The sequence below is a fragment of the Squalius cephalus genome (assembly GCF_949319135.1).
Source record: "Squalius cephalus genome assembly, chromosome: 4".
Lineage (NCBI taxonomy): Eukaryota > Metazoa > Chordata > Actinopteri > Cypriniformes > Leuciscidae > Squalius > Squalius cephalus.
Window position 1 is genome coordinate 39,313,612 of NC_137125.1, and position 23,069 is coordinate 39,336,680.

The 23,069-nt window shown below is 37.2% G+C and overlaps 1 protein-coding gene across 5 annotated transcripts in view; it reads right to left on the reverse strand.

The window, feature by feature from the left end:
* syt1a (synaptotagmin Ia) overlaps positions 1-23,069 on the reverse strand; it is a 195,585-nt gene that overhangs the window by 29,226 nt on the left and 143,290 nt on the right. For all 5 annotated transcript variants that reach the window (XM_079868465.1, XM_079868468.1, XM_079868467.1 and 2 more), the window contains one exon: positions 3,862-4,050. In XM_079868465.1, the coding sequence (XP_079724591.1) occupies positions 3,862-4,024 (163 nt within the window). In that variant the 5' untranslated portion in view covers positions 4,025-4,050. The remainder of the gene's footprint in view (positions 1-3,861; positions 4,051-23,069) is intronic.

A 23,069-nucleotide genomic window follows, 5' to 3' on the forward strand; every position in this document is an offset into this window, starting at 1 on the left:
GACGCCTTGAGCTTGAGCAGCGGAGCGTTGGGAGAATAACCAGAGCTGTTGTGTTAAAGTCATTTTCTTTTGTTGCTTCGAGTCAACAAAGCTGTGTAACCGCAGCAGTCCAGACATTTTCGAGCCAAGATGGTCGGGTTCAAACTGTTGAACCTGTCAACAGGACTCAAGGCCTGTACGTTTTCGAAGAGAGCCATGACAAAGCGAGCGTGGCGTACTGAGAGCTACCTGTCGGAATGATTCTACACGCAGGACCGTTTGTGACGGGTGCCGTAGAACGGATGTGATGTTGTGTGACCGTGAGGGTAGAGGGAACGTTAGAAATCACAGGTTATGGACAAACCTTTTCGAATATGTGTCACCATCTGAGACTTTGAACAAATTGGACAAAAACAAATTGCCCGTTCATTTACATTTACCCTCGGTCTGAAGTATCAGAGAGTAATTGAGTGTTTTATCGACTTTGGGCACTTCTTGGCCAATGAAAGCTGCAATGGAGTCCAGACCTTCTGCTGTCAGTCTGAAGGTCTGGCTATCCAAACTATCAAGCTCCCACCTACATGCACCCACATAAAGACAGTCTCAGACATGACCTTGCTTGCAACAATCTATAGGATATATTTGAAACATCGTAATTAATACAGTAGATACTACAACTTCTCAACGTCAACGGACTCCTCTTTGTGTTTGTGATGTGAAGACTTGCGTTGTCCGGCTTCTTACTGTCTGAAGCTAATGTTTTGAGGCACACAACACACTGTGGTCTCTCTTCATCACCCACTGTGATGTACTGTACTGGTGAATCAGAGGGTGAGAAGTTTGTCGCACCGCTCGCATGTAGTGTAGACACATTGTTTTGGCAGTTGTGACGTTTGAAGTAGATTCATCGTCTATACGTTTACCTGCCACTGGCAGTCCTTTCACTCAAACTTAGTGAATCTTTCAAGCTTAGTGCAAAACCATGCATCATTCAGTTATATTTAACACTCAATTCTGATTCTTCAATCACAATATCTAGCGGTCTAAAGCAGGTACTGCACGTAATCTTGAGGTAATAAAATATGTCAAATTACTATTTTGTGTTCAATTTGCTACTTATGTGACAAGTAGCCACATAATAAGCGGGATAATTTCGCAGTGGCTCTTGTATCACCCTGAAGAGGTTTCTTTGCATAACAATCTGCTGACTGTACACGACCCACCCACGAACCACTAAACTTGTGAATGAAAAGTGTGTTTAAGGAAGCTTACTTTTAAAAGAGCCCAAAGTGCCCAAGACGCTCTTAGTTGTGGCATGGAAATAGATCTTAAACAGTATTCGTCTTCATATTTTGCCTACATTACGCTATGACAGAAAGGCAGAAGGGTTAGAGTGAAGTATATCTTTTTCATCACTACACAGCATCTGCCTGTGTTCCTCTGTTTTTGCCACGCTAGATGGCGGATTGTGACAGGTCCATGCATCTTACTTTTACAGGCGGCACCTGCACATATTCAATGCAGTGGATTAAATTGGAGAAGAACTGCTCAAGTATTCTGCATCTGGACTCGCCCATTCATCACTAATGCAGGTCCGTCAGGGTTCCTGGATACCTCGGTCAATACAGCACCCTTCTCCTCAGGCATTCATCAACCCAGGCACCGGTTGGCACGGAGACATGTGTGTGATGGAGGGAGGCGGCTAAAACAGTAATTTAAGACACTGTAATGGAGTGTCTTTTTCTGGCTGGATCTCAGAAGGGGCATATCTGTCTGAGTCAAATGCGGCAACCCTTTATTTTACAGTTGTCTGCAGGAAGGCAAAGTGATAATTAATGTGGTGAATGTGTCTCCAAGTGCGAAAGCAAGGGTGGAAGTGAAAGTGTACGTGTGTGAGCGTGTGAGTGAAAGTGAGAGCGAGAAGTTGTATGTGTGAAATCGAGTATGAGAGATAGAGAGATTGGCAAAATGACCAGACACCTATAGTAAGGTACTTTAAGGGTAGGAGATGACTCAAATATATCTCAGGTCTGTGCAATGGTGTCTTGTTAGACATGGCGTAATTTATAGGGCTGGGTATTGACACAAATTTCATGATTGGATTCAATTTCAATTCACAAGCATGCAATTCAATTAGATTTCCATTCGATTCAATATTGATTATTTTAGATACAGCACATGTGCAAAAATCTCTCACCTGATTTGTATACAAACACATAAATTACACTCAAGGAAGATTTTTTATAATATTCAAGTTATAATACTAATTTTACAACTACATAATTATATTTCTAGTCCAATTTGTTTTTTTAAATATAAACATTTAAATGGTGGCTGTCAAAAAAACTTGACGGATTTATTCAAACTTGGATTAAATGTTGAAGAATATAAAAAATTATAATGAATATGTTATGTGGTGCATATTTTATCAAAATGCTCCTCTCTAGAGTTTATTTTTCTAGCTGACTAACAAGTTTATTTCTGAGGTAAATCTGATGTTACTTGACATTGTTTACAGGCTGTTTTATTGACGTCTTTCCGCGGTTGAAACACTGATTGAGCGATCATGTGACATGATACGGATTTCGGTAAGTTGTACTGTATCTTTTAACATACCTTCAGATGTTCATTCATGTTTATTTTTTGCTGAAACTGGTATTAAAGCAGAGGAGATGACCAGTTCACGTGCAGTCCGTGCTGCCGCTTTGCTTGAACTGAGGTGCTACTGCGATCTGTCTCGCCACATTAAACAGCGCCAAAATGGTTTTCGTAATAAAATGGATTTAATTTGAAATCTGAGACTTTGTTTCATATCAAAAGTAATAAAGCACAAAGATTATTGTGATTTATTAGATGGGAGGCGTGCTACGATGTTCCGTTCCTTCATCAATTAAAAACAGGATAGACTAATCGATTCTTGGGATTTAAGAATCAATATTGGTTAGTAAAAATGAGAATCGATTAAAATCGATCATTTTTCCCCAGCCCTAGTACTTTATGTAGCTTTAAATAATTCTGCCATCACCTCCGCTACATACATGAGTTACTTTAGCACTATTCAGTGGTGGGCAGGTTGTCAATTGTAAATAAATTATGTAAAAGAAAAAAAATCCCAACTTCTTTCGCAAACACCTGTTTTAATTTGTATTAGTTAATGAACAAAGTTTTTGTCTTTGTTATATATTTTGTTAACTATAACAATCTTGTTTGAAAGTGCTTTAGTCAGGTGTGTGTTTATAGTTTATTGGTGATCTCATATGGCAACATATTCCAGTCCAGGACAGTTATAATGTGACCTTGATATCCAGTATGTAATAGGAAAAAAAAAAATCTCTGGGACATAAAAGCACCTAGCTAAAGAAACACACACACACACAAAACAGCTACAGACTTTTCGGCATGTTTACTTGAAAATATGAAGGAGCATACAGTGAATTGCTTGATGGTTAGGTACGATGCCTGAATTTAGCTCCATGATTCACAGTGAGAGCTGTGGTGTGTTGGGGACTGAGGCACAGGGCACTTAGACAAACAAAGGCATGCAAATAACAAAACTCATTTACTTGCTTATTTACAATTAGAATGAGAAGGAACATGTTTGGTGGCCGCCTGTTTCTCAAGCTCATTATTTTTCAGCACTGGCTAAACAATGGAAGTTAAAAAATTTGAAAGAAAATAATACAAAATGGATCTGACAGAACTTGCCAATGCAACCAATGCTGGGACTCAATCAATGCCATTCAAAAAATGTGTTTTTTTATGTAAAATTATGTAAAACGAACACAGCACACTGAAACTGAAATATAACCAAGTGAAGACCTTTGAGCGTTGTGAAAAGAAGAAGAAGGGAACAAAAAACAAAAAAAACCCCGGTTTACTCACGTGGGATTTTGTGCAGTTCATTCATGAACTTGTCTTTGACTTTGGAGAACATCTCATCTTTGGTCTCTCGGGGACCAGGCCCTGCTGCCTCTGTGCTGTTGCCCAATACCTCAGGTGCTGCGCTAGGCGCAGGGTTCCCCACCAGAGCCTCCCTTCGACTCATCGCTGGAAGTGGCAGCCAGGCAGAAGCTAAATATGAAAAGATGAGAGAGGGTTACTCATACTATCTGGAATATTTAAAAAGGAAATACCAGTTGCACATTCACAATTCTTCCAATATCTTTATCTGTTGGATAATGTATACCACATGGATTTGTAGGTACCTACAAATATGGCATGATGCATTTATGTAAAACAGCTGCAGGACAATAGTGGGAATTTTGATTCATTCCACTGATTTGAATCTTTTGATTCTGTTAAACAAAGGCTCATTCAGATTCATTCCAGCGAACATTTCTCTAGGTTGCAGCATTGGACAAATAAGTGGCAACAATGAGTGTCTAACTAGTATGAGTGAGTCATTGAATCATTCACTTAACTCTTAGCAGTTGTTCACACAGAGCACATTTTCACATTCCACTGTGCTGCTTTTTCATTGCTTTTCTAAGTAAACATAAGCTAGATAGATGTGTTTGACCATTGTTCATTTTTGCAGCGTCTAGTCTTTTGACCCTATTCAGAAAAAAACGGCTGTCACGATTTTGTGTTCTGTATGAATACGCCCTAAGCATGTCAGGAGAAGCATGCTTTTTTTCTAGAATAATGGTGTATTTACGACATCTACCAGTAGGGGTTTACTGTTGAAGCTAATCAGCCAAACATAGTTAAAAAGGAAAGACTCAAAACACTGACTTTTGTTTTGCAAAGACATGCAGACTGATTGTACAACATGTCTCTTTTTGTTTAGTCATTAATTAGTCCAGTTCAATCTGTTCGTTCATGAATAAAATTCTCATCTCGTTCAGACTCAAAACACTAACTTGTTGAGTGTAGGGGCATATTCGTTCACAAAAAAATACTCCTACACAGGCCACAAAGGAATGTTTTATAAGTCACCAAAGCAGTCACACACTTTACAAGGGAAAATCAGACCATCAAAATGAACTCAAGTTGTTCACTTAAAAGATTTGCTCAAAAACACTGGGTTGTTCACAACTCCGCTAATGGGGATATAGATAGAAGGCAGATAACAGGTCAGGATGTGAGAGATGGAGTGAGAATTAGAAAGATGAAAACTCCAGTGTGCGAGTGTCTAATCTAGTGTGCGAGGAAAGTGGAGAATGAGGTGTGACTATGGGAAGCCTTCGACTGCAGCATGCTCTGAACAAATGCGCTTGTGAGGTGTGTTTAGCTGTTTAAACATCCTCCCATCCATCCATCCTAATCTTTCGCTTGCGTTTACTCAGTCCTCTGTTCATTTACTCACTCACTTGCCTACAGACTCTCTCTGCCTCACCAGTTCATGTGCAGTCAGTATGGCATCTCTCTTGTCGGTACCAACATGACCCCAGGAGGTCCTGAAGGCCAGCGGTAGGTCGTGGTACGTGCTGATGAACAGTGAGCAGACTATGAGCCGCCTTCTCTTCTAGCCACAGGGCACGCAAGATCCGCCCACTCCCGCACAGCCGGTGTCGCTGCCATTGTACCTGCTCTGTAATTACTGCCATAGTCAATCACTCAGATGGAATAATAATAGATCGAATGAATGCAGCAGGTACGAAACCTCAAAGTTTAGAGGAGTTAGAGTGAACTTGCAGCAAGTTTAATTAGACTTTCTATTGGGTGGGATGGCTCTCCTCCTTTCTCGACAGGTGATTGCCTGGAAAGAGGAAACTGCTGGAGCTGTTGCATTTGACAGGTTGTCATTGCTGTGTTAATGTCGCTATGGTGACAGCAGGATTGATATCTTACAGATTATACGAAATGTGTGTCAGGTTTTCTTTTAGCTTGAAAGAGCATTCAAGTGCAAAATAGAAACACAATTTCATAAAATGCTTCAAAAATATTTCATACATTTTTTTGTGTTTGGTTTGACAAAATAATTGTAAATTTGATCTCTTACAGAGTCGGATAATCACTATGTTCTGCAGGTTCGAAGGTACTCCAATATGTGCTTATCCTCTTTCTGGAAAGACATTTTGTATGGGCTGTGTGCAATTTACCAGTGATGCTGAGCTATCACTAACAAAAAAGAAATCAAAAAGTATCAGAACATGATACCATGGTACACATTCTTTAAAGTACCTTGGACTACCATGTAAAATACTGTGCCATGGCAAATTAATGCTAATTGGTCCATACTGAAATTCTATATTATTTTGTCTAAATACATTAAGAAACTTAATGCTGAGTGACACAGGCATCACAAAGTTATAATATATAGTATTAAAAAAAATGGACATTCATTTTCAGATTCACTGTAGATTGACCTTTAAGTGAGTGTTTGATGATGATGCTAAATGTAAAAATAAGGTAGATTTAGCATGCACAATGAAATATCCCTTATTGGCTGATGTACATAAAAAAATCTAGACACAAAAACAGGTATATATATATATAGTTTGCCCCTCATTGGACCACTATTGGTAAATTCTCACCACTGCTCACTAGGAGCAACCCACAAGCCTTGCCGTTTCAGAGATACTCTAACCCAGTCGCCTTGCCATAATAATTTGGCCCTTATCAAAGTCGCTAAGAAATGTATTCCAGTTCATTTCTCCTGCATATCCAACATGATAACTGATTGTTTGCTTACCCATCTAATCTACCCAGACCTTAATATGTAATATTTTGTTAATATGTGTAATATTCACCTGTGACTGGTCATAATGTTTTGGCTCAGTGTATTTACTGTATATGTATACAGTTCATTGTACACTTTTACGAGCCCTCAAAAATTAACCGTTTAAAAATGAACACTAGTAAAACATCAATACTCTACTATAATGAAATACTAGCACTGTGGATGTTATTGCAAAAATAAATAAATAATTAAAATAAACAACATATTTTATAAATATTTATATACAAACTAGCTTGGTATTAACATTAGCATTAGCATCAATGCAATGTGCTACAGCCACAGTACTTTTTTGTGGTAAGGGATATACAGTAGATGTTGACCAACAGCTGGTCAAGCCTGTATGCTGCTGAGCGCAAACTGACGCTAATGACTTCAACACACCCTAACTGAGCTGTAGACACTATGGGGAAGTGTTTACATATGTACACAGCAGCAGCTATGTGGTCTGCTGACACAATGGTGTGTGAAGAGCACAGGGTTCAACAGCTGTGGCACTCGCTAGCTATGGCTTTCCTTAGTTACACATCTCAATTGTTCAAAATTATCAATTTTCAAAAACTGCAATTTTGCTCATGTAACGTGTAAGTGAAAAAAAAAAAGTTTGTAGAAGATTGGTTGGGTGGATTGGTTCCTTGCAGAGGAAGGTTTCTGGATCACAAAGCTTGACAGGAGCTTCTGCTGACAGTCGAAAGGCCATGTGTGTTTTTTTGGAGCGCCGTGTCACTCTCCTGATATGATGTGGGCGGCAGTTGAGCTGGCAGCCGAGCTGAACTTTGGGAAGGTGGAGGAGGATGGGAAAAAAGATGGATTTTGTGTGCTTTTGTGTGTGTGTGTGTGTATGTCGCACGTATGAATAGCGCTGCCGCACACCTGCGAAGCTAGACTGCTTCACACAGTGAGTCAGAGGAGTCCATTATAAACCTACACAAAAAGCCATAATTACTCACAAATGGATAGAGGCAGTGCAAGAATGTCCATTAGGCCATTACTATTTGTATCACACAGGCAAAAGAAAGTTGCACATTTTAAGAGCTAAAACAGCTGGATGCAAGAGACATGCCTATAAGACGGCAACTTTGTGTAAATCAAGTGAATGTGCCCAGTGGGCCTTGCAATGATCACAAGTCTCTATTAAGTTTCAGAGCTTTAATAGCAGGAGCAGTTCTTGAGTTTGGAAATTTTGCGTAGTGTGCCTTTGAGATGAATGATTGATTGAAATCATAGTCTTTTTACTGATATGCACGCACAGAGGAACTCTAAAATTAAATTATTTTAACATAGTGGCTGAAGAACATCTAACCTTTTATTCAACCAAAACATGTAAGCTGTCAGATGCTGCCATTCAGTGATTAAATCAAACCTTGGGAGTGCTGGACTAACCATAGTCTCAAATTGCCAGACCTTTGCATAAAACATGATGTACTTTGCATCTTATTCTAGACAAACACAGACGTCTGATGCTAAGGACTCCCAAATATGATCCCCTAGCTGAAATATATCTCTGCGGCTATAGTTTTTTTTTTATGTGTTTGTTCTTACGTGCCATTTTGGGTTGTGTTTATCTGAAATAGTTAGTACCACTGTGGGAAAAAAATTAAATAAATCCACAGCTGAACAGTTAACACAGAATAAAATATAGCTGTGAGGGGTTCAAGAGCTTGTAAACCTTTAAGGCTTTCAGCAGATTGTAAGATATTACATATTATATAGAACGTTTTCTGCAATTTAAGGTAATTTAACATAGAAATATAGTGTTTTTGAAACCTTTTTAACTGTTATAGCATCACTTATGATCCGATCTCCATAAAAGTTTGCATGCTTCTTTAGAATCATACTGTATGTGACATTTCCTTACCTAATTTTGTGAAGTTTTGTGAAGACACGAAAAAGGCCATTTTGTTATTTGCCATAGAAACACAGCATTTTACACCTTTTTATGAGTTACAGCACCACCTATGACCCGATCTCTACAGTTTTTGCATGTTTCTTTAGAATCATATGTCACATGTGCTCACCCTATTTCACGAAGTTCTGAGTTTTCGTTTAGGAGTGATAGGCTGTTGGGTACACTTGGCCACGCCCGTTTTCTAAATGACCCTATAGCTATCCAAATGCTAAAGTTCAACATTTCTTTTATAATTATTTAACTATAGTCCAGAGAATTGTCCTGCCATGGTTTTACCAAGGTTGAGGTTTTTCAAATAATCTCCAATATTTAAAAAAACTAATTGATTGACAGCAGTGGTCCTAGAGGCAAAGTTGTTCAGAATGAAGAGTTCTATCATACAGTATGAATATCGTGTGCATGTGTGAAAATAAATAAATAAATCACATAAAAAGAATTATGCCACTAACCTGCTAAAACTTGAAAACCTGCAATTTTTTTTTAGGAGTTTGGATCCATCAATCTGAGTGCTTAGACTGAGGCACTTGCAATTAAATTATATAAACTACACTGACTGCATAATATGCATCCAGGATGCACCATACTTTCTTTACCCAGCCCAGTGTGGGCCGTGGCACTGAGCAGGTGAAAAATCCTTACCCAATTACCACTCTGCCAGATGGCACAGCATGGCTTTCATTGCACTCGCTCCGGTGCTCTGCACATCAAACCATGCTTCTCTCCCTCCTTTCCTTGCTTTCTGCCTCATCCTTCCATTTTTCCCAACTGGGTTGCGCTCTTCTACCAAAACCTCCACTGCTGCCAGAATGTTGTATTTTCTGAACTGTGGTTGGAGGCACTTCAAACTATGTCAAAGTTACGGTTCAGCCCATAACCACCCAGGCAATAAATGCTAGTCATGTTTTCGAGTGATTGAGGGCAGGTGAGGATGTTTGGGCCCATGACATTATGCTTTCTTTCATCATGCAGAAATTAAAAATAGTGGCGCAAACGCACGTCTTGAATCACAATGACCATAATTTGCTTTGGACTTTGATCTTGGTCGTCTATATGTTCTGGTTTATAGTTGAGGCTTAATCAAGCATGTAATCATCAATTACTTCCACTTAACTGAAGTTGACTTCCATTTGTCACCAGCGATATAGCCCTGTGACATGTTTATTGCATATTAAAAAACAAATGCATGCATAATGCAATCAAGGAACGTTAGTGTGGAGTTGCAACCGAGAGAAGACATTTCATATTCACTGATGCACTGAAGCTCAATGACGAATCAACATGTGCGTAATGTGTCTTCACAAGTTTGATTATGTGTTTGAGTCATTTCTGACAAATACTTGCAGATGCACCAGTCTCTCAGCACTGGGTGTGAAATGGTGTGGATGGCAGTGATTTTGATTCAAGAAGTTGTCATGCGAACGTCTACAAATTCGTTAAGGTGCTTATGTGTATGTATGAATGTGTACAGTAACAAAGTATTCATCTAGTTGACTACATATTGTTCTGCTGTCATGCAAAGTCCAATTAAAGTTTAATAGCCTTTTAAATGCAGAGATATTACTCTGATTTGATGAACCACATTCAAAGTTGTAAATTGTTGATGAAACTAATATAAAATTATTAATAACAAAACATTGCTTCGCTAAATCCTAGGAACACTCCTTACCAGTATTAAAATCACTGTAGTACATTGGCAAATGATTTTTGTATGTATTTTATGGTTAAAATAAATGTTGCCAAATGATTTTTCTATGTATTTAATGGTTAAAATAAATGTTGAATATTAAGAACTAACACACCTGGAGTTTGAGACAAACTTGTTAGCAAGAAGCAAGGTGGAAAAAAATACCTAAAACTAGAGTGTCACTAATTTGGCAGAGCAAATTAGCATTGGAAAACAGGTAAAATGCAATCTAAATGAGGGTGTTGAGAAAAGTAAATTGGTATTTGTGGGGGAATAAATGTTCTTGAACACATATTATTTTATTTATAGATGTGTTCAATTTACTGTGTTATTGAAGGGAGAAAAAAGTGTTACATTTGAAGGTGTAAAATGCAAGAAAAAACGAAAAGGGGAGGCTGAATGCTTTCTGTTCTGTATGTATGTGTGAATGAGTATTCGTATATATGAGGGAGCAAGTGAGGTGGTCACCGCCTGATCTCGATTTCTCTATTTGATGGTTTTGCTGTGATGATTTTTCTGTGTGATGTGACTGTATGACAGTTTTTATCAGAGTACCATAGTATGTATGTTGTATTGACAAAATACAGTATGTATTGTACACTGAATTTAACTGCAATGAATTGAGATAATAGCATAGTACTTTGATATTGGCTACTGTAGAAGAGAATGATAACCATAATCATAAAGCATGGGTCCTTAAAGAATACCATACTTTACCATGATGTCTAAAAGTACTTTATCGACAGATAAACAGACAAGTTGATCTCTCACATTTATGAATATGCAAAAATCTGCAAATTAACATGCACAACCATGTCTCTTTCTAATGTTGTGCTTGCATGAATAATGCATGTGGTTGTAGTTGACTGTAAAAAGTGAGTTGACAACAAAGGAAAAGTTCAGACCAAATCGTTATTTGAGCTAGCAGTGAGGTGCATATCTCAGTTGTAATGACTCTGGAAAAAGCTTGAGTGGGAAGAGGCTAATGGTGTGTAATTGTTTTGTCAAACAACGGATCAGAAGCAGAGGAAGTAGAAAATAACAAAGAAAAAGGACACATTCGGCTGAGTCTTATTAAAAACACTAAAAGGAAAAAAATGTCTGGGTGAATGCTATGGTTCGGATCAATATTACAAATCAATGAGATGAGAAAGAGAAAGAAAGAGGAGGAGGAGAGATGAAAAACACTGATAACACATAAACTGGCAGAGATTGGATGCTACAGGCAATGAACAGGCGTGAACACGGATGAGCAGCTTCGACCTCTCAGTGGCAACAACAACAATCATGTTTTCTGTGGTTATTGGTAGCTGAATTTGACTATATAATGACTCACTCTAAATACATATTGACATTAAGCTTAGTTGATTCTCCATTAGATTTTCTTTTGTGTTTAATCCTTTTTAGAGCACCTTTTTTATCTTAGCTGAACAAAACACTTTCTCATGAAGGAAGCTACTGAAATATCAAAAATAACTGCATGTAGCTTTAAAGCTAAAGTGTGTAATTTCGGCACCAACTAACATCACCTAGCATAATTAAAAAATTATTGACGTTTTCACACAGGATTTTCTGTTTATTATTGTATCTTTATAAGCTGGGATACAAGAGTATTTATCGTCAAAAACAAAAAAAATGAAGACAGACCATGAAGGTGGCAACAAACAAAAGTTACACACAAGTTAGTTTGTGACAGAAAAATCAAACACTGTAGGTATGGACCAATTCTTGTGCTTTTACAGGTAAGTTTTAATCTAGTTTTGATGTTGAAATTCAAAATTTTGTGTCTCATTTAAAGATAATGTTCACCAAGATGTTCAAATTGCTTTCCCGTGGGTATAAAGCAATAATCATAGCAAGATATTTGATTCAAAGGGAGAACTAACAATGCAGTTATATAAAAAAGAAATAAAAAAGAGAACGTAACACAATTAAAAATCTGTGTGAACGCAAATAAATAGTTCACTGATGTTGCGTCAAACAATTAAGAGCACTTTATTGAATTGCATGACGCTTATGAGACAAATACTAATTAAAGCCACTAAAGTAAATGCCATTTAATTTTATGATCAAAACAAGTGTTATCTATAAAGGAACAGTACAGGAAATATATGAACATGCAAAGTGCATACTAATGGATGTTTAATACATGCTGCAAGGTGGAATGTAGATAATCTGCCTGAGAATATTTCTGTACTTTTATACTACAGTTTAAGTGTTTGGTTTAAGCGATTGGTTGAAGGAATACCATAAAGAAATTGTTTCAATTCTAAAGTGAATGTACATTTTCATGAACTAGCAGTCAGTGGAATAATTAGGCCATAAGGAACAAACTGGAATGTCAAGGGCAAAATGTACAATATGAATGTATAATTCACTTCTTTTCCAGCAAAACTGGCCAATGGGGGAATTGTAGTAATTAACCTTCAGGAGACATTCATTCTGATAAGGGACACGGTGACATTAAGGCTAAAGAGTCAACCACAGCCAAAGCTGATACACAGGTGTGGCATGCTGGAAAGGAAAGAAAGAAAGAAAGGCAAAACCATACTGTTATTGTCTGTCTGTCTATCTATCTACAATCACACCACCAGGCCAAACCAAGAAGAAAACCAGGCTGACTGTTGAGTATAGGCACTGTGTGTGTGTGTTGGCATTTATATGCACACAGGTGAGTGAAAGAGAGAGAATTGAGAGTAAGATAAGAGAAGTAGAGTTCTCCGGTGTCCATGGACTATGTTTAAGTCCCCTGCAGTCCATCTCTAGGGTAATGAAAGTGGAAAAGTTATTAACCTCGCTTTGCTGCAGGGCCACTGCTTCTCTATTTAGCCCATGCACAAAATCCCCCCTTTTTCAATTACCTCTCGCTTCTGCGGAGGATGATGAAAAACTCCTAAATTCCTCTTTGTTGCTTATAAACTACCCTGGATAAAGGACTTGAGACGGCGAATGCAGAATCACATCAGCTTGGGCAGAAAATAAATAAATAAATAAATAAATAAAAACTATGTGTGCTAGGAACCCTCAGGGCATTGCTCACTCATCAGCTCCCAGCTGCTCTCATTTAAACCCAGAACAAGTGTAAATAATGGACGTTTGGCTCAGGCGGGGCAGATCAGCTGTGGAAAAAGGGTGCATTTGGGAAGCAAGAAGCGATGGGAGTAATACAGACTCTTATGAATACCATAAGAGCAGGAAGCCAGCTGTTGTCTCATCGCACAACTTTCGTCCCAATTGAGCCTCAAGTTCAGACCAACTGTATTTTTTAACACCCCGACTTATTTGTGACTAAAAAGCTCCAATCATTTATTCATTAACATGACACCAGTCAAACAATCCATCATTAAATGCTATTAGTCATCCAGTGTAGGCAATGGCCACAGGCCAGGATGTCTGTTGTTTATTTCATCATGTATTTTCCTTGTTTTGGAGTAATTGGAGCCCTGAGCCTCTCCCATGTAAACACACACAAGTTTAGTGGTATAAAGGGAAAGAGAGTGACGTCTCTTAAGGAGATCCATCGGGAGCTTGGTGTCATTGCCATATAGACAGGCAACAACTTTCTGAAACAATCGAGATATTATAGAGATTTCATTTGTGATTTTAATATCATATGAGTAAGGTCTAACTGCTCAGCTTTAAGTTACATTTAAAAAAATTCAGAATCTGCTGTTATTAACAGGTCAGTAATGACAGAAACCCCCCCACAAATGACTAAAATTCTAGAAACTTTTATATGTGAAACTCACAGCTCTCCATTTTGTACTATGTCTGCTGCCATTTTACAACATTAAGGTGAACAGACACAGACAATGGGGGTTAAAAAAGGATATCTTTCAAATAGCAGGGAGGAGGACAGAGAAATAGACAGAGTGAGGAAAAAAACGACAGCAGACAGTGAAGGGGGGAATGGGACAAGAGAGGCCAGGACCCTTGGGGTTAGAGGAAAAAAGCTCGCTCAGAAAGATCAGAAGTGACAAGGTGAAGCAGAGCATGATGGGATACCACTCTGCCTGTGTGGTATTTTTGTGTGGTACACTTATATAAGTGTTATGAATATAGATACATATGAATCTACAATACAAAGACAAAATAGATGCAACCACTTTTACAGTACATTTCTTACAAACAAAACAAAGGCGAAATGTAAAAATGCTGGAGTTTGAATTGACTTGAAAAAAAGAACGAAAAAAGGACAATGTTTTAGCTTATGTTGTACTGTTAACTTCCAGAAAACGCGTGGTAAATCACAGAAAAGAAGGATATGACTTCACATAATTTATTACTGATATTAAATCTTTTTTTTTTTTTTGTTCTACTTCTCATCCATAATTTCCTGCAATTAATTCAGCATGAATCGTTAAACATAGATAGATCATTTCAGCCTAAAGAACTTTATTTTCCATAAACTTTATACTTTAAATTTAGGATTAAATTTAGGAAACTGTAATTTGAGTTGTAATTTGAATTTTTTCAGGACGAATAAATTACTGAATACAAATAATCAAACACAGGATGTTTTTGTTTTGCAACACAAGTTTTCCAAACTGCATTGACCAATTATGCCTTTTGATGCAAATTAAATGAAAATCATGATTTGTTCAGTTCAACTGTCAAAACACTCCTTTACTTTGGAGCAAGAGCATTTTGTGAAATGAACTGTTCTCTTACATTGATATATAAAATGGAAGTTAAATTATTTAAACACAAGTAGGCAAAAGTTAATTTATTAAATAATATAAATTATAATGAATATATCTGCAAATACCTCATACAGTATTCACATATTGTTCAATGTTCAGGGACACCTGGCCCCTCCAGTGCCATCATGTTTATGGTTATTTATATCTAAAGAAAATGTTAATGTAAATGTTTATTTTTCCATTCCATTCTAACTTTATTTCCCTTAAAGGTCACTTTTTAAACTTCAATTATTCACTGTTTGCAATCTCCATTCAAAATGAATTAGAATTGAGGCATTTTCAGTTAAATTCTTCATCACGGGTTTGATGAATACGGACTGTATAAAAGCCTTAATGTGTGTTCGAGCAAGCGCTAAACAGCTCATTATGTCATACAAGGGCAGAGGGGTGATTAAACAACAGCAACAATATGATTACATTTGCAGCAAGGTTACTGGTGTGTGTGTGTGTGTGTGTGTGTGTGTATGTGTGGTTCTGGTAAACCCCATGTTATGGGGACATAATGTAAATGTTCTGGTCCCCATGAGAAAAACAGCTTATAAATCATAGGTCAATGGATAGTAGGGGATACTATACGGTTTGTACATTATAATCATTATGTCTATGGAATGTACCCATAAAACATTGAAACCCAGTGTGTGTGTGTGTGTGTGTGTGTGTGTGTGGCCCTGGTAAATGTCCCCACATTTTTGACCTTGTGGGGACATCTTTTTGGTCCCCATAAGGAAAACAACTTATAAATCATATAGAAAGATGTTTTTGAAAATGTAAAAATGCATAAAGTTTTCTGTGAGGGTAGTGTTTATGGGTAGGGTTAGGGTTATGGGATAGAATATACAGTTTGTACAGTATTAAAATCATTATATCTATGGAAAGTCCCCATAAAACATGAAAACCCAAAGTGTTTGTGTGTGTGTGTGTGTGTGTGTGTGTGTGTGTGTATGAGAAAGAAAGAAAGAAAGAAAGAAAGAAAGAAAGAAAGAAAGAAAGAAAGAAAGAAAGAAAGAAAGAAAGAAAGAAAGAAAGAAAGGAAAAAGAATTGATTGGTATACCCTATTACTTCTCTTTTTATTCTTTATAGGTGGGTGTCAGATGTGATGCAGTGCATGCTAGCAGATTGCTTTTGGATCAAGGGCTCGACCTCTCTCTTTCTCCCTCTCTCTGCCCTTCTCACCTGTGATTTACAGTGTCTGTAAGATCCCTGTACACCTCTCTAACTGAAAAGGAAAGAATGGGATCGGCTAAACTCTCAGTGCACAGGACACCTGACCCTCCACCACCACAAGTCCGTCTACACTGTTGTACAAGACACCGGCTCTAGAAAGAAACCACTTTATATTGCCAAATTTGACCATAATATAACTGGCTCAAAACTCTGTGGGCTGATAAAACACTCATAAATGACATCACTACTTATAGACAGGGTCCCGCCTCATGGTTCCCCTGAGATTTGTGGTACGCCATCTATCCATTAATTTGCACTGTGCTTCTTCCACAGATGCAGCTCTTAACAACTCATTCTGCTCTCTCCATGACTCCCACGTTGGCGAGTCTTTCATTTTTTTGTAGATAAAGAGGGTATTTTGCAGCTGGCACTTCACACACACGCTCACACAAGCAGTCAGTATGTTCTTGCAAGGGCTGTTTGTCCTGAGAGTGTGAATTTGAATGTTTTTCAGCGTTACGTAACACTCTACATTTTAGGATTTTATCCTGTGGAGTGTCTCTATGAAAAAGATGAATCCACCGCTGCTGGCAACACTATGAATGCACTGGTTTTGTGATTTACATACTTCCACAGGCAGTCTGAGAGTCTCTTCTAATCTCAGAAGGCTTTGGCCTAATCCAAACCTCCTCAGGTTTTCCCCTTGATTAATTTAGAAGAATAGCAGAATGGTTCAACCCAGACTGCCTCCCTGTACCTTTTCATTCAGTATTACATTTACAGGGCAGAGGTGAGGATTTAGGATTAAGACTTTGGTTTTGTATTTGAATTATTTTTTTTTATGTCAGCCAATTCACTTGGTGCAAATGGGCAGTCGTTTTAGTCATGCACAGCTCCTATCTTCTTGAATTGGAAAATAATTTTTATTACTTAAAATTATTAAAACTCAAAAATTGTGTGCCATGATTGGATTTAAGTAACATTTCAAATCATCAATAAAATCTGAACTACAACGACCAACCATGCATGCCAATTTGCATATTAAAATGTAACTCCTAAACATTAATTGACACCATTTACTTTCTTAATACATATTTATGATCTTCTTGTGCATAATCAGTGCAAATTATGTTTTTGATCTTTCATCAAAATATAATAACTTGCCCCACAACTCTCCTTTTAACTAATTAGCAATTAATTAGATAATACTCCCAAATAATAATAAAAAAGTCCCATTATGCAAGTAAAATTAGTTGTGAAGGCAGTTATTTAGCTACATTCTCTCTTATACATACTATATACGACTCGGCGCCTGTGAAGAGACGACTCGACGCTGGCTATGTTTATGCCCTAAATCAATACATGATTAACTAACTGTATTTCTCAATGTACATTTCTGAAATGCACTTTCTGTAAAGCTGCTTTGAAACAATATGTATTGTGAAAAGCGCTATACAAATAAATTTTGAATTGAATTTTTTTTGAATACATAATAGCAAACAAACTCCAACAAGGGGGTCTGTGTAATTTATAACGTGCTTTGTCCAAATACTAATTGTACTTTCTTGTCACCAGCAAACTATATACTTAAAGTTTGAAAATCATTTTACTATCTCTGAATTATTTACTGTAATGAAACACTTGAACCCCTCAGCCGAAAAGAAGCTTCTTGACTAGCTTAACCAAAAAGACTTGGACCAAAAAAATAAAGTGTTACTAAAACAGCATGACTATTCATCTAGATCAACACCAAACTGCACTAACCAGCAATAGTTGGTCTATATGCACAATCACATTAGTGTGGCTTTCTATTTGGGAATAAAGTAAATTCTGGTATGTTTTTTCACACGCTAGCAGAACGAGGAAGTGATAGACGAAGATAGAGAGGTGAGGATGAAAGAGAAGGAAGTGTGATGGAAAGGGGTTCTGGTGGTGGTGTGTATGTGTGTGAGATGGCTGAATTGTGACAGGTAATCTACAGTGCAGTGGTTCTAGTGTTCAGCATTCTCCTCTTTGATGTGAATTGACAGTCACAGGACAGTCTGACTGATGTTTCCACTTCTCACTCGCCGCATGTCTCAACAAGCTGTAACATCTCTCTCTCTCATTCTGTGAAGGGCTAACTGTGCTAGTGGAGAGTGGAAAAAATACAATGACATAAATAATACTGAAGCTTGTGTACAGTTGTGCTTAAGTTTTCACACCTCTTCAGAATCTATCAGATATTTATATTTTTTACATTTTTGTTTGAATTGTATAAACAAACAATTGGAGAAAATAAGTAAATGGTAAATTGCAATTATGATCTCTAGTTTACACATCTCTTAAGATTCTGATAGATATGTATCATATTTTTTTTTAAATATGATTTTTTTATAATAAAAATGAAAGGATTTTATAAAAAATGATTTTTTTTATGATTTCTGATTTATTTTTAATGCAAATTCTTGTACAGATTCTGAAGGCAGCATGTAAACTTATGAGATGCAAGATGCAGAAGTATAAGTCAGATCCCGAGTACTTGAGGGTTGTGCAGGTCGTGAGGCAGAAGAATCTGTTCTGCACTGACGTTTTACTCATCAAAGCTAATTAGAATAATGATCATAAGTAGATTGAGGAAAGAGAGAGAGAGCAAGAGCTGTCAAGCTCATCAAGTGAAGACTGTTTTCATTGCTCAAGTCAAGAATCATTACAGTCATTTACAACTGCACAGGCAAAGCTACGATTGACACTAACAAACCTGTCAGAGAGTGTCTAACTATAAACATCCTTTTTGTTAGTTCAGAGTTTTAGACTGCTCATTGCAAACACCAATTTTTCCAAGGAATTGAAAAAAAAAAGTTCAGTAATTTTGATAGACAGTGGCATCAATTACATTACTGTAACTATCTATTTTGATACGTTTATAATAATATGATCAAATAGGCAATTGTTAGGAATAATAATTATTATAATAATATAATATTATAAATATATAATAATAATAATAATTAGTATAATAGTAAAAATAATAATAATTATTTTTGTTCAAAAAGGGGGAAAATATCCCACTGTAAGAACGAAAATACACACCAAAGAGTGTTATTATCTTGGTATAACAAATAAGAACATGTAATATCAACGTAATGCTTGTGATGCTTTTTTGTTAGTGAACAATACTAAGCAACATAAAGTGCACATGTACACCTCAACACTTATATGGCGATTGAACTACTGAAACTACTGAGTCACATATAAATATTAAAAGATGTACCAACAACAGCATACTAAAAGCTGATTTGCATTTAAAAGAGTTTGTGTGCTGATATCTAGCCTCTGTTCAAAAGATATTTTAGATGTCATTTGACTAATGCTAGGAGTGGGAATATTGATCTTGTTGAAGCGTTTTTGTAAAGGATTTTTGTGTAAAAGACATTGGAAACATCTCTCACTCTTCCTCTCTCTTTTTTCCCCCTTGCTCTCTTTCTGAATAGGTTTGTTGAGATGGTGCTGGTAATAGTAGCAACTGGATTGTCAAAAGCAGAGGGTGTCTTGATGCTTCAGTGTCTAAAAGGTCCTATCAATCGACTCCACAAAAATAACCTCGTCTGGCTCGTCTCCAATTACAATGCCAAAAATGGCAGGAGAAATGTAATTCCTATCGATCCCCACCTCTCTTAACAGCTCAATGACTGGGACATCAGCCCAGTGAATGGGGAGGCACAAGTAAAGAGAGAATGAGGAAGTGAGAGCGCCACCTGGAGTCAGATCTGAGAGATAACTAAGGTGAGTCTTAACACTTCTTGCCATAGGATCATGTGGACAGACACAGTGTAACCTTTAAAAGTGCAAAATTAGTTAAATCCAGCTCCATACTCAGGTGTGAAAACTCCAAATGGTTCCCCACAGTAGCGTCGTCACCAGGCAAAACAAGTGTTAAGTGTTTCGGATGGCTGGTCCGTCAAATAAAGCCATCTGCTAATTCCCAACAAATGAATAGTAAGGCTTAGCCGATTCTTTATAAGCACCGTCGGCACGGCCTCTCTTCTGCACTGATTTCTCTAAATGTCTGCATATGCAGCAGTTAGACAGTGGGAAATTTAAATGAGCCTGTTAATTAATTAAGCATGGCTGAGTGGTATTTTGGAAATGGGAGTAACTGAGTAGACAGCGAAAGACAGACAGACTGAGCCAAAATGAGTATGTTCCGACGTCTTAGGGTGTATTTGCTGTGGAGGAAAGATATCGCTGTTACTGAATCCTAGAGCCTTTGTGCTGCGGCATGAAGAAAATATTTACTCAACCACCATGTCATTATGTCCTACACAATCAATCTGACCTAATTTTACCTTTGGACACATCCATTTGAGTAAACACCAGCATTGTGTGCAAGTCTGGTATCAAACTAGCCATTGACAACATTAATGTACTTTCGCTTGGTTCAAAGTAAGCCATTTCCAGAAGTGGCTATTAGTGCCTTTCCCAGAACACTGAGATATCTCTCTTTCTAGTGATTTATGCAGATATGAGGTCTGCTACCTGACTTACATGTAAGCCTGATGAGACTCAACAAACTGCCTAATATATATATTAGGGTGGCCCAAAAAAACTTTTTTCTCTTTTCTCCCAATTTGAACCCTGCATTTTGGTCTACCACCAGTTTAAGTTATCACATAAACAAATTGGCTAAATTAAATGATATTTAGGGGTTGCACAAGACAAAAGAAAAATCACCTATATCACTTGATTAGCGGTATATAAATATATTTGCTGAAATGTCAATCTTTATGTTGTTTATTCCTTAAACTTAACATGGAGCTACATAAAGGACATATAAGCATAAACTGCAACTTATTTGGTACATATTATAGAGAACTTACCATTTTAATAGTGAATATTATTACACAACAATCTTATACTAATGTATTTCTACAAGTCTGTTCAATTAGCTAATTCAGATGGAGAATTGGCAAGACCTTTGACAATTGTGCTTTTGTTTGAGTCAGGATAGCTTTCTCTGTGGCGTTTAACCACCTGTAGTAAGAATTGTTTCTGTTCTGATTTGGTTAATATAGCATTAAAGTCCTGTATCAACTTGATGCCCCTTTCTGCAGTGTCATTCACAACTTTTAGGGATTGAACTATCTTCTCTGCACATGTGAATTCCTCATTTTCCTTCCTTGTCTCAGGCTGTGTTTGTAAGAACGACTCTGGTAGGCCAAGAATTGTGAAGAATGAATTTGTATTCATTGTCACAAAATTGCTGAGGGTCTTCTGTTCATAGTTCCCATCTGCATCATAATGAAATATATGGGATTATTTGTAGAAAAGAAGTAAATTTTTCATGAATATATACCAGATTACAAGGACAAGCAATGTAATAATCTGACACGGCTTTGCCATTTAACATTGTTTAAGTGAAAATTCTCAAAACTTCAAGGGGCTTGTGCAACCTCTAAATCATCTTCAATTTAGCTGAAATTTGAACCCTATTCCTTTTGTCTTTATGGTCCATGTTTGCAAGGTTCAAATCATAGAATTTATCAGTTTATTTTTTTTGCTTATTTTTATGGGCCCTAATATATATATATATAGGCTATTGTAGTGAATGTGAAAGAGACAAACTGAATGGACCTACAGTAACCTACAGAAAGAGTCAATGAACAAATCAGAATGAATTTTTTCAGTGAACAGATTAATGTACTACAAGTCTTATGTACTACAAGATTTAATGTACTACAAAAATAATTATATGTACATTACTGTTCAAAAGTTCGAGGTCAATAATCCTTTTTTAAAGAAATTAAAGACTTCTTTAAAAAAAATGACAATCTGACTACATAATTTTTTATATATTATAAATTGTACAAATATATTAAATATTCAATATTATTTTAGAAATGTTCTGGAAGGTTTGACTCTACAGCTGGAATGTATCTTTGAAGTTGCTGCCGAATTACTTTAGTATTTATCTCTTCTCTCTCTGTTCTTTTTCTTTGTGTCAGCTATTCTAAACAGTCCATTAGCATCAGTAACACCATAAGGCCGGCGCTTCCCATCAAGCCACCCGACCATGCTCACCATGGGGCCTCCATCCTGCCCTGTCCAGGGATTGCATGGAGTAAGTATGGAAGGGAGGGAGGAAGGGAGGGAGGACGGGAGGGAGGGAGGGAGGGAGGAGAGGGTGATGAGAACGAAAGAGAGGGTTTGCCAGAGGCACATCTGAAATTGCACCATTAGGAAACTCTGTCTGAGCTGGGTGAATGAGACAGGGGGATGATAGATATATGGGCTTATGCCACAGCCTTTGTCTCTTTATGCCAATAGATTTCTCTGATGGCTTTTTGGGACATCATAACTGTCACTGCAACTGTATCGTGACATCCTCCACTGTGGATACAGCATTTTAGATCTTGTTTTGAAACGCAGGATGCGTGCCAAATTCAATGACCTATTCGGTACCACTTTTATAACAAGATGGAGCAATTTGGATGGTGTCCTCATCAAAGCTTCTTTATACTTGCTTTAAGAAGGGCTGAATTATACAAGGCATCTCTCCTTTACAACGGACATGTTTCAATGGAAGTCATTATAAAGCCTAAAAGAAGCCAAAAAACTCCATTAAGATATCAATTAAAATTCCAGGTATTCATCCCATAGTAGAACTACTGCAATAGTAGAAAAGCACAATACGATTTTATTAAACTGAAAATGTTGTACTCCTTTTAAGGGGTCAGTGCTGAGAGCAGCTGAGACTTTTGAAGCAGCAGAATCATCTTTGCATGAAGTAATAATCTTGTCATCTTCAAATGAAAGAGATCCACCCCATTCAGCGACACCCCATATCATACAATGTACTTTTCGTCCTCTATAGTCAAAGTGAACAGCAATTCTTTGATTTTTCTTATTTGAAATGTTGGCTCTTTTGGGGCACTGCATTTTATTTTCATGTTCAAATGATGGAGCTG